This window comes from Coptis chinensis, chromosome 6 (genome assembly GCF_015680905.1).
Source record: "Coptis chinensis isolate HL-2020 chromosome 6, ASM1568090v1, whole genome shotgun sequence".
Classification (NCBI taxonomy): domain Eukaryota; kingdom Viridiplantae; phylum Streptophyta; class Magnoliopsida; order Ranunculales; family Ranunculaceae; genus Coptis; species Coptis chinensis.
This window is the reverse complement of record NC_141461.1, coordinates 41,399,771-41,412,715: the sequence shown is the minus strand read 5'-3', so window position 1 is coordinate 41,412,715 and position 12,945 is coordinate 41,399,771. Positions and strand designations below refer to the sequence as shown.

General features: G+C 42.3%; 1 protein-coding gene across 1 annotated transcript; it reads left to right on the top strand.

Moving 5' to 3' along the window:
- The first annotated feature begins 5,363 nt into the window (after window positions 1–5,363).
- LOC147493006 (uncharacterized) lies at window positions 5,364–6,113 on the top strand. Its single transcript, XM_086567719.1, has 2 exons — window positions 5,364–5,575; window positions 5,693–6,113. Exons 1-2 carry the CDS (start codon window positions 5,364–5,366, stop codon window positions 6,111–6,113), a joined length of 633 nt encoding a protein of 210 aa, XP_086423845.1.
- Window positions 6,114–12,945: the final 6,832 nt, after the last annotated feature.

Here is a 12,945-nt window from a genome sequence, read left to right as displayed (position 1 = left end):
GAGCATTTGAATCTTTAATGAAAAAGTACTCTATTACTCATAAGCTTGCTACCCCATATCATCCTCAAACTAGTGGCCAAGTAGAAGTATCTAATAGGGAGATTAAGCGGATTTTAGAAAAGACTGTACGACCCGACCGTAAGGATTGGTCTCAACGTCTTAATTATTCTCTTTGGGCTTATAGAACTGCTTATAAGACTCCTATTGGTATGTCCCCTTATAGGCTTGTGTTTGGAAAGGCATGTCATTTGCCTGTAGAATTGGAACATCGTGCTTTTTGGGCCATTAAAACGTTTAACTTCGATATGCGTAAGGCTGGTTCACAACGTAAACTTTAGTTGAATGAGTTAGCTGAGTTAAGGAATGAGGCATATGAGAATGCCAAGATTTACAAAGAGCGGACTAAGATTTTTCATGATAAATCTATTCTTCGAAAATCTTTTGAACCTAATAAAAAAAGTCTTGCTATATAATTCTCGTTTGCGACTTTTTCCTGGTAAGTTACGTTCTAGGTGGACTGGTCCTTTCATTGTTAAAACTATTTTTCCTCATGGTGCTGTTGAGATAGAAGATCCTACGGATGGTCGTGTGTTTAAGGTAAATGGTCAACGTTTGAAACCATACCTTGACGGTTTGGCGGGGGGATGTGGAAGAGGTAAGTCCGCTTGATCCTATTTATCATGACCGACATGATCCGGCTTGTTGATAAGCCCACATAGCACCGATCAATTGTGTGAAGCATTCGGCTCGCTAGAGACGTTAATCAGAAGGCTTTGTGGGAGGCAACCCATGTTTTAGTATTTCGAAATTGCCCGAAAAACATTTTGGCAACTTCCCCGATTCGTTTTAGCAACTTAAAACCTCTAAAAACTTCATTCATTCTACACTCAAAACCCACACTACACCTAACTTCCATCTCTCACCTTTCACTCCCACGCTTCCCGTTGTTCTTCACCATTTTAGCACAAAAAAAACTCGAAGCGCATCCGCCCCAAGTGGAGCGCAACTCGCTCTAAATTTGTTAGAAAATTCAACTCGAGCTCGCCCGCCCAAGTTGTGAGCGACTTCGCTTCAAAAAATCAGTAAATCCAAAAACTCTCGATTGCGCGCCTGTGGAGCGCACCCGCGCCCTGACCTCCGTGGACACGAAATTTTCCAGTTTTCTCGAGGACCGGTCGTCGAACCCCAATCGAACTAAGCTTAAGACAACCAAAAAGAGTTCGGTGAACGGGATGGAGCAATGAATATGGCCATAATAGTTGGGAATTTATTTTCCATTTCATTGTTCGTGATTTGCTTATTATATATGCATGTTTTATTTTTGAGTCATGTGTACCTTTCGCGATATCTCATACATTCACTTTAGCACCTTTTCTCCGTGTTTTTTGGAGACGGTAACTTTATGGAATGAGATATGTGCCACAGGTTAGTCGTCATAGTAAATTGGTTCCTTTTCTATTTTATCGATATTATATCTTTAGTGAGGTACTAATTTCTACAGGTGACTCGAGTTTTATTTTTCATTCATGGAGCTATTGGTAACTTCTTTCCTTATTCTTTTACTTGTCCATGTTATTACTTTTTGGAATTAAGCATATCTGTCAACATTGAGGACAATGTCTGAACTAAGTGTGGGGGTGGGAACAAAATGTTTTGTTTAGCTTAAAAATAAAACTTATGTATACTATGCACTTAGGGGTAGTGGTATTGTTTCCTTTTCTATGATGATTATAGTCTAGAAATCTCAGTTAGCATTAGAATTAAGAGTAGTTATTAAAAACTTAGGTTAAGATATAGGTAATAGTCTGCGATCTTTTCATAAATATCTTGCATGAACGTTATATTTGTACTTGGCAAGATTTTTTCGAGACCTAGGTTAGAGTGCTTAATTTTACATATCCGTGAGAATCTAGCCTAAAAGCCCTCATATGAGTTGATATCCGAAAGTGATGACACAAGGGAGAAGTTAATTCGAAGTAGAGAAAACACACGCCCACTTGCTTGATCACCATACCATATCCTAAAAGAGAATTTAGGCAATCTTTGGATCGATATAGCCAAAAATTCAAACCTAAAGAATATTTTTTCCGCTTAGTCAGCCTAATCGAGCCTTTTATTAGCCTTTTCATAAACTGCAAATTTCTTACCCTATATAAAAAAAAATAATAATAATAATAAATAAATAAATAAATAAAAATAGCCTACCCATTTGATAAGTTTGAGAAATAGGATGAAATGAAGAAAAGAAATGAGAAAGACCTGTAGAAAATCAAGAATTTGTTAGTTGCTTCAAAAGAAAAATAAAGAAAAGAAAGTTTCCATCCAAAAAATAAAAAAAAAAAAAAAATGAATAGAAATAAAATAAAAAAGTTAGAACTCCAAAAATAGAATCAAAGGAGTCAAAAAGCCAAAACAAAAGGGCTAAGGATGGAAACAAAGTGCAGAAGCAAAGTAAGAACAGGACTTTCTCTAGTTACGGAATTTGAAGACCTTATTTTCTCAGACTTGTCTATTTTGTTTATCCATTCCATTTATTCTTAAACTATCACCTAAGCTATACATAACACCTAATAAAGACCTTTAACTCAATTAGGAATAGGTTGGTGTGATAGTAAGTGGCAGATGTGTTTGATCGACCTCGGCTCCTTTGGATGTCATTGAGATTGAGAGGAAAAGTGTGCTCACCGCATTAATCGGAGTGAGCTTAAACCCGAGCAGAAAAATCGAGTATTTTTGTCTTGACATATTTGTGAGGACCTACTTAGGGACGCTTATTCAAGTTTCGTGAAACCTAACCTCGCCTTCGCATTTCATAGTTTTGTTCATTGCATGTATGTTTATTTGTAGATGATTTGATTATTATGCATATGTTAACTTAGGTTTTAAAATGAGTATTCTTTATTCCTTGCTAGTGAGAAGTATGAATATCTGAGATAAATTAAGGAAACATTACTGTTATTTCTTAGTCATTATAGTATAGATGAAGTTTGTGAGTATCTTCTCTGAAAACTCTCACGAGACTAAACTCGTCCACTAGGGTAAACCTAGGGGTTTAAAAGGCTTGTTGCACATGCTAAGTGTAATCGTGATTCCTACGAAAAATGAGTTAGGATTTTCAATTTTTGTTATTAGTTAGATTTAGTTTTGCTTGAGGACTAGCAAAATGTAAGTTTGGGGGTATTTGATAAGCGCATAAATATTACAGTATTCACGCTCAATTTGATATTAGTTAGTTCGTTTAATTTATTTGTTTGTTTTAGTTAGTACGTTTTCGGTGATTTCACAGGAATTGGACTTAACATGATTAAAAGTGTGGAAACTGTCAAGATTCAAGATGTCAGTACATGAGTTTCGTTCCTCTAGTTTGGACCACCGTGGTGGTGCAGTTTAGTGGAGGTGCCCGAAACAGTATTGGTAAACTTTAGTTGGGCTTGTGAATATTGGGCTAAGGAAAGAATAGTAGACAAAAAGGAATTAAATGGAAATGGGCCCATGGCTTATGGGCTTAAGTGCACCCACGTGAACAGTAACTAGAAGCTATTCTCTCTCACTCACGTGCCTTACTAAAAGCCATAACATTCATGTCCATCCGAGGAAGCATTGTAGCAACCCATCTTACCTTCTCCAAATTCATGAACAGGAAACTTTCCCTCCATTCAAGCTTTCCAAAGTCGAACACCCAAGTTTCCAATCTAACAATTACACAACTGACACACTAAAAGCCCATAACCACTGAATCAAATCTTGAGTTTCCTTCTCAAATTGATTCTCGCGAATAGGAAAGGGGACCCAAAAATAGCATCTCCTTTATTTTAGAACCGGAGAATGGAGGCAGAAAAATAGAGGCGGAAAAGCAGTGAAGGAAGGCTCTTGGCTCTTGGCTGGAAAAACGCAGAACACAGGAGTGAAGGGGCTGGAGAAACGCAGTAAAGAAAGGGAGACAGAACAGAAAACCAGAGAATGGAGGCTGAAGCTGGAGGCCGAACCAGAGAGCGAGGGGAGAGGCAGATGAATTGAGGCCAGCGCTCCAGAATCCGGAATCCAGAAACGCAGTAAAGAAAGAAAGACCAGAACACCGAACCCGCATCGCGGCGACAAGATCGGTTTTGTTAATGGCTTTATTTTCTTTTGATATCGTTGTTTCTGCTGCTTTATTTCCCATGTGTAACTAAATTATTTCTAGGGCGTAGATGAAACCTTAGATCGATATGGATGTTTGATATTTGATATTTGGTATTCCTGAATTGTTTTTAATGATTTAATTCTTCTTTGAACTCGTGATTAATATTACTATTATTTCTTTCACCGTTCCTGTGATGCATTTTCGGTAGTTTGAATAGGAGATTATTAATCGAGCTTGGAATAATTGTTAGTATTAAATCGTTTGATTGTTTGTGCTGTAAGAAGACAAATAATGCTTTGGGTTTGATCTTTAGCTGAGTAAGAAGATAATTTTGCGAAGAAAGTGCAACAAGAATTGTAACGATAATATCATCGAGAAAGCAATTGATTATCATCGATTGCTACTCAGAAATATATAACTGGAATACCAAAGGTAAAGTCGATAGTGTCTATAGAGATTTAAGGTGGATTCGAAAGTCCTAGAATTCTCTCCACTTAGCATACCCCTATTATTTAGTTTATTCATTTCTTAGATCGTAGTTAAATAAAATAGATTTAGTAGTAATTAATTCCAAATTTCTATAAAGCAACATTATCGAATTAGGATAAGTAATATTTTAGTATTCAATTGTCCCTAAACAGCAATCCCTGTGGGATTGACCTCGTTCTTGCGCACCTATTACGATAGACCTCGTGCGCTTGCGAGTATTAGTATAAGTAAAATAAGATTTAATTAGCCTGTTTATTTAGGCCGGTTAATTTCCTATCAGTTATCATATGCCGCGAGTAGATGAGTTGGTGGACAGAACTGCTGGGTTCAAAATGTTTTCATTTATGGATGCATCCATGGGGTACAATCAGGTTGCGATGTATGGTCCGAACCAGGAAAAGACAACCTTCGTGGTGGAAGGGGGAACGTACTGCTATATGACAATGCCATTTGGGTTGAAAAATGCAGGAGCCACTTTCCAGCGATTCGGAGAGAAAATGTTCGAGAGCAAAATTCGAAAGAGGTTCGAGATATACATAGACGACATGGTGGAAAAAATCATGTCAGAGGAAGAACACGTGGAGGGTTTGAGGGAGACATTCAGGATACTGTGAATGCACAATTTCAAACTTAACCCAGAGAAATGCACATTCGGAGTCACCACTGGGAAATTTCTGGGGTATATCGTGATGCAGCGGGGAATAGAGGCTAACCCCGAACAAATTCGTTGGTGGAAATATCGTCACCTCAAATGGTGAAAGTGGTGCAGCAATTGGCAGTAAGGGTCGCAGTCCTAAAAAGATTCATTTCGAAATCATCCGACAAATGTAGGCCGTTGTATAGGTTGTTGAGAAACTCTACTAATTTTGCATGGACAGCTAAGTGTGAGCAAGCGTTTCAAGGGTTAAAAAGATATCTGGGTGAAGTACCTCTGTTGTCGCAGCCAGAAATGGGAGAGAAGCTGTATTTGTACCTAGGAGTCACGGAGTATGCGATCAACTCGGTCCTCGTTCGCATGGTGGATAGAATGGAAAAGCCGGTGTATTTCTAGAGTAAGACTTTGTTAGATGGGGAGACTAGGTACAGCCGAGTGCAGAAGTATGCTCTGGCCTTAATATTCTTGGCCCTGAAGTTGAAACCGTATTTCGAAGCTCATGCAATGGTCGTGGTGACGAATTTGCCCCTCAAAGAAGCTCTGAGGGCTGAGAAATCAGGAAGAATGCTGAAATGGGTCGTGATGTTGAGTTCATATGAGATCCAATATCAAATCAGGACGGCGGAGAAAGCTCAAGCAGTGGTGGAGTTTTTGGCAGAGTTTCCTGATGAAGATCCCACGTGGGGGGAAGAGATGGTTTTAGAGCCTGAACGAGAAGAGGAAAAGGATCACTTGAACCCATGGGATGAGAGGAATGGTTGGAGGGTATTTGCGGATGGATCGGCCACAAATGCAGGCAGCGGAATAGGGGTGGTACTGGTTACGCCAGAAAATAATAGACTATAACAGACAATGAAGTTGGGATTCGGGGCTTCAAATAATAAATTAGAATATAAGGCGGTGATTGTGGGCTTGAGGATGGCGGAGGGTTTGGGCGTGAAGGAACTTACCGTATACTCAGACTCAAATCTGGTGGTATATCAAGCGAACGGCGGATTTGCAGTGAGATGTCCCCGAATGGCGAGATATTTGCAAGTCTTAGAGATGTGGGCGGCGAAGTTCACACAAATCTGATTTGTACACTTAAACCGCGGGGAGAACCGCCATGTAGATGCTCTGGCCTATGTAGCCGCAGCCATGCCAGGGTCAGAGGAGAGGATTATCAAAGTAAGAAAATTGGACAGACCAAGTACCGAGGAGCCTCCGGAGATACTGAGTGCCGCGGAAGAAAATTAGGGATGGATGGAGCCTATCAAACAATTCTTATCTGGGTATGAGGTGATTGATAAGAGAGAGAAGAGGAGACTAGAACAGGCATCCCAGAGGTACACGCTAATGGGAGGGGAGTTATACAGAAAGAACTTCAATGTGCCTCTACTAAAATGCCTGGGACCGAGGCTGGCGCAAGAGGTGCTCACGGAGTTACATGGGAGAGATTGTGGGAGCCATTCAGCGGGCAGGACAATGACCCACCGGTTGCTAACGCAAGGATATTTTTGACCTCACATGAAGAGAGACACTATGGAGTTTGCCAAGAAGTGTGAGAAATGTCAGAGGTTTTCTCAGTTGATATTTTGGTGAGCCATCGCGACAATGTCGGTCCCCCCCGCCATTCGTGATGTGGGCCCTCGATATAGTGGGGGCCGCGCCCATGGCCAGTGGTAAGAGTAGATTCATGTTGGCCGATATCGACTACTTTACCAAGTGGATTGAGGTTGTGCCGCTACAACAAGTGAAAGAGGTGCAAGTGGTCAAATTCTTGTGGGAGAACATAATATGTCGGTTCGGGCTGCCTTACGCTATTATTGCGGACAACGGAACCCAGTTCACCGGTTCTAAGGTGAAGAGATTTTTACAAGCCTCTCAGGTGAAACAAGGATTTTCTTCCCCATATAACCCCGAGGGCAATGGACAGGCTGAGTCTTCCAACAAAACCATACTCAACAATCTCAAGAGGAAATTGGAGGATAAAAATGGGGCTTGGCCCAACGAATTAAACCTTGTGTTGTGGCCATGTCGAACTACACCGCGGACAACCACTCAGGAGACTCATTTCTCACTGGCCTATGGCATAGAGGTCGTGATACCGTCAGAAATGGTGGCGGCTACCACCCAAACACAAGCTGTCAAGGATGGGTCAAACTGGGGCATCCTGTCCAAGGACATGAACTTGGCTGAAGAAAGAAGGGACACCATGAGCATAAGGCTGGAAGAGTATCATCGCAGCCTCCAAAGGCAATACAACAAGAGGGTGAGATTGAGGAGATTCAAAGTAGGAGACCTGGTCCTTCGCAGAGTGACCCCCAACACAAAGAAGGTGAGTGAGGGGAAATTGAGGCCAAATTGGGAGGGGCCCTATACCATGGTTGACGTTTGAGGAACAGGTACTTACAAGTTACAGACCATGGAGGGAAAAATGGTAGAGAAGCCTTGGAATGTGAGATTATTGAAAAAGTTTCATGAGTAAATGTAATAGGAGAGGTCCTCAATTGCATGAGCTATTTGTAAATATATAAAACCATAGCACTTTTGGGATGGACAATGTTGCATTAACTTTCGCGTGCCCTTCAGAGTGAAAGCGATGGAGGGGATGAGCCCTCCACAGACAAGGGGTCCGAACTGAAATGGGGCAAAAATGAGCTGCCCCATCGTGGATATGAGGTCCCAACCGAACCGGGGCAAAGTGAGTTAACCCGGTTGGCGGACATGAGATCCAAAGCGAATGAGTTGCCATATGCCGCGGACGAGGTGTCTGACCCGAGTGGGGAGAGGGGAGGTGCCCCGCACATCCGAGGGCAATTAGGTGGCTGAGCAGAAAGAGGGAAGGCAAATCGAGTTACCTTCAATAGTGGGTAGTAAAGGTGGGAACATGAGCTTTATTACATAAAGTGCATTACATGGTATTGGGCCTACGAAGAGATAAAGCGTGGACAAAGCAAATTTTGCAAATTATATAATACAACCATCAAAATTAAAAGGAGGCGACCAAACCTCGTCATCGATCATTAATGAGAACAAAAGAGAATAACATTGTAGAGTAACAAGTGTAGCAAAATACAACGATAATAATAACAAGACGGGGCACTCAGAAACTAGGTTCAAAACATAAAGACATCTAAACATTTTTGCGGACCACAGTATCAGCAGCCTCCTTAATAACAGCATCCGCACCCACATCAATGGCCCCAGCCACCAACTCCGCTACCTCAGGAGCGGTGACCGCAGTAGAGGAAGCAGGATCAGCGGGTATCACAGCGACCTCGGATCTCGGGACCAGAACGGAGGCTTCTGGAAGGAGCCGGCCTTCCTTGATAAGTCGGTCATACTCCTCTTTGATTTTCTTGGCCACCCTCTTGTCGGCCAATGCCCAGAAGTGATCCTGAAGTTCATCCATATCAAATTCATGCTTTTTGAGAAGGGTCATTATGTCATCTTGGTGCTTCTGGGAGAGAGCTACGATGTCTGCGTTGTGTTGCGAGAGTAGGGTTTTCGCGCTGGTGGCTTAGGTGGTCATTAACCTTATCCATGTATGCCAAGTGAGAGGCCTCAGCTGACTTGAGTTCATCCTGGGCTCTGAGCTTATCCACCGCGACCCCGTTCAACTATTCAAGTCGGGCGACTTCCTTCTCCAGTAATTCAACTTTAGACCTAGCACCAAAAAGGCCGCAGATCATGTAGGAGATATCCAAGCTCATCGAAAAGAGATAGTAAAGGTCAGGCTATCCATAAAAGAGGAAGAAAGCTACCTAGTGGGAGGAAGAGAGTACCTTCTCCCATCCGGTGTAGAACGAGGTTCTGTGTTTGTCAAATGAGCCCCCTTCTGTGTAAGCGAGATCTTTAGGAAGATGGGACCCATAAAAAAGGGAGGAGGCCACCGTAGGGTTCTCTAAGGCTGAATCCTGAGCATTTACGATGTGATTTTGGACCTTGAAGGTAGGGCAGAAAGCGGGGAAAGGATCAGCAGCCCCTTTGCCAGATCTGGAAGCCGCCTCTTTACCAGGCCGCTGTTCTGGACAGGTGGGGATAGAAGAAATGGAAGTATGCAGATTAACGGGGGGCTTTTCAAATGTAGAATGTCACAAACGCTTGGAAGCTGGGTTAGGAGATGAGCGGGCTACAGTGGTGGGGGCAACCTCGATGACGACATCCTCATCCGAGTCGCTGTCAAATAGCTTCCTTTTGTTAACACCCATGTCGGAGTGGGGAGAAGTCGCAGAGGGAGAATGAGGGGATAGATATTGATCTTCCCAAGTGGTCAGGGATTGGTAAGATGGATGAGCGGCGGAATGGGAAGGGGAGTTAGAGAAAGGAGGTGGGGGTTGATGGGTAGCTACTGTGGGGTGTTGGGATTTCTGGGGGTGGCGTCTTTTTGAGGGAGGCGGTGAGCTCCGAGGTTTTCGTTCCTTGGGTGGGGGGGGAAAAAGGGGACGTTGAACCCTCCAATAGTCTTCAATTGAGGGTCTGACAGTAGTGGAGTGGCGGTAGTGGGATCAATTCCAAGAACTGTAGATTGGGAGGAGCCCAGTTCGCAGAGCTTCTGGAAATAGTGGAGGAGATATGGTCGTAGGGTCGTGACTTTGAGTCTGGTCGCCAGCCTGTAGAAAATAGTTGCAAGATCATATGGGAAACCACGATACATACATATTGAAGGGTAAATAACAAAGGGACTCACCACTGGGAAGGAAAGTCAGATGTCAGTTCAGGAAAAAGATCCGCGGATAGGAAGTTTCTTGAGACGTACAGCGGATAATGATGCCATACTTTATCTGAAGAAGTGACACGGAGGACAAAAGATTGTTTTCTGGGGCGAACGCAGAAGGAATGATATCCCACACTGACGTCCTTAGTGCTCTTTTTTATGTAATAGTGAGCGGTCATATCGCGAACCGTTATCTTGGGTATCCCAGACTCGTTGTAGTGGTTCGCGGCATACATGACCCTCCAGAAGTTGCCAATGCCTTGGCAAGGGTGGATGTTAAAATGGTTGCATACTTCAACATCAAGGCGGGTGAGGGGTAAGTGGAGGCCGGCAACGATTTGCCCTACCGTGGCCACGAGACACCCCGGTTTGTAAGGGACCAAATGGGGAAAGTAAGTTAGGTCAGGAACATATTCTAAGGTGACATCAGCTAGAATACCATAGGTAGCCTTGACCGCCTCTAGATTAGGTCTACGGCTATGGGGTGGAGGCGGCGGAAGAGCAAGGGATTGCCCAGAGGTGGATGGAGCCTCGGAGGGATCAAAAGGAGGGGGAGAGGAAACACAGTGAGAAGGGGAGGAGGAAGAGGTGTTGGATCTGGAGTCCGACACGTGTGGAAGATTTTACAGAGGAAGACGCACGGTCGCAACAGAACAGAGAGAGGAGAAAGAGAGAATCGTACTTTAAAAGAGTAATGCATGATACAAAAGGAAAAAGGAAATAGAGATAGAAGAAAACCAACCTGGGGAAGGGAGAGAGTGGCTGTTATAGGAGCTTTAGCAGAAGGAAAACGCAAGGGACGAACTCGCGCTGGATCGAAGTAACCAAAAAGGGAAGGTGAGTGAGTGGTGGCGAAAATAAATCTAGAAGAGAGTAGAAGGCAAAATGAAAGAGAAGGAAGATTCGAGTGGGTTTTTATAAGAGGGAAGGGAAAAACCATAATTTGAGAGGAGCTGAAATCGAGGAGACACAAAAAGGAACTAGCCAGGGGATGACACGTGGAGACACAAAAATTGAAGGGGCGCAGGCAGTAAGCACGTAGGGAGCGCGTGAATCCAGCGATGCAAGGGAGGTGGAAGACCACGGCATAAAGAGAGAAGGAGTCGGACTCTCGACCCCCCGATCTCAGGAGGATCGCGGACTCAGGAAGGGGCATCTGTAGTGGTAGGATAAGGGACCAAGGACATCAGGGGGTGGATGCACCCAGGTCAGTTTATGATACTTAGCCGCGGTGCACAGGATCGAAGCAAAGGCACGTGGTCGCGGTACAGAAACCCTACACGTGGAAAGAAGAAGGTCGCGAGATGGAGGGACAGATGGAGGGCCAAGATGGATAGAGGGAAGGATATAAAGGAAAAGAGTGAGAGAGAAAGAAGAGGAGGCGGATTCATTATTCCTAGAGGAGGAAGACCTAAAGAAAAGAGAGCGACCAAAAGAGAGAAAGGAGAGTGAATAGGGCTGGGAATTGGAATAGTGCTTAGTGAGTAGTGAACAGTGCTTGTAATAGAGTAGTGGTGTAACATAAATCATTGAAATTAGATCTAAGTAATTTAATACTTAAAACTAGATTATGAGTAACAACTAACTTTATTGATCTAATAAAACTAAATTGAATTGAAAAACTAATACTTTATTTTAAAACTAAATATGATTCTAAAATAATAATCTACTTTGTTCTAAAACTAATTAATGGAACATAAAACTAGATCTAAAACAAGTTATTGAAAACTAATTAATGGAGTCTAAAACTAGCTCTAAAATTTTTGGCTAATGGCTACCTAAAAACTTGGATGCGTAAGAGTTAAGTCTTGTGTCTTGAAATGGAAGAGACCAGATCCACATTTTCGTGCATAGGTTGAGGAGCCATGTTTTGGGCCGGAAAAAATCAAGCCCAAATCCTAATCTCTTCAGTCCACAGAGCCCTTTTCAGCTGGATTTCACTTCAGCAGACGTTTAGTCCACTTTTGCTCCTCTGATCGGGTCAAGGCTTAGACCATTGGAAATCTCTTTCCGAGGCAGTCGTTTTGACATAAGGTAGGCCCAATTCCGAGGTCTAAGTCCAAAGATACGGTCTTCAAAAGTTCTGCTGACTTTTGTGCGCTGTTTCTGCCCCCGTTAACTTTGACTTTTTAGCTTTGACCAGGATTTCAAAAAGGATTTTTCTCCTTGAATCTTGGCCTTTAATCACAGAAATTCTTAGCAACCAACTATTGCTCCTTTATCTCGCCAAAGTGACACATTTCTGCACATAATTGACTTCAATGTCTGAAATACATAAAAGAACGTAAGCAGCATTAACTCTTATTTATTACTCGCATAATTGATCTAAAAGTATTATTGTTAAGGAGTTAAAACTACAGTTTTGGAATCTTATCAAACCACCCCCAAAACAACAATTTGCTTGTCCTCAAGCAAATGTGAGAAATTAGAATAAGTGACCAAAAATGGAGTTCTAACTAATCTCGTTTCGCCGAGTGCGATTGCATTGACCATATGTAACATGTTGTTTGCTAAAGCGACTCAAACACAAGTAAAACAAAAGCTAATTTATGCTATTTGGTTTATAAAAGTTTTCTACTCTCGATGCTATCGCAATAGAGTTGGAGTAGAAGATTCGTTCCACTCCTAGTTCTTTAGAATTCAATGTTTTCTAAGATTATCGGTCAATCCAAAGTTAATGAGAGTATGATGGAAATTATACTACGATGTGAATTATACTAACAAGATACAATAATTCAAACTACGAAATTTCTAATTTGACTATATGATAAGAAATTAGGGGGGGATTGATTCTACCTTCACTCGACTTAATTAACAAGCGAAGATTCATCGTGATCCAAATTTTAATGCTTTCACATAACAAAATGGTATTTCTAATCCCTAATTATTCATGGCCATCTCTACCAAATAATAACTAGCATGTGAAGCAATCAAACCCATTCTCATGGTGAACTAATTACTTTCTAGAATTGAATAGAT

What these genes read in the sequence shown, in the direction of transcription:
- LOC147493006 (XM_086567719.1), top strand. Translation starts at nt 5,364, where the DNA reads ATGGTGAAAGTGGTGCAGCAATTGGCAGTAAGGGTCGCAGTCCTAAAA. An exon ending in CCAGAAATGGGAGAGAAGCT is followed by an intron (nt 5,576 to 5,692) that starts GTATTTGTACCT and finishes TGGGGAGACTAG; the next exon opens with GTACAGCCGAGTGCAGAAGT.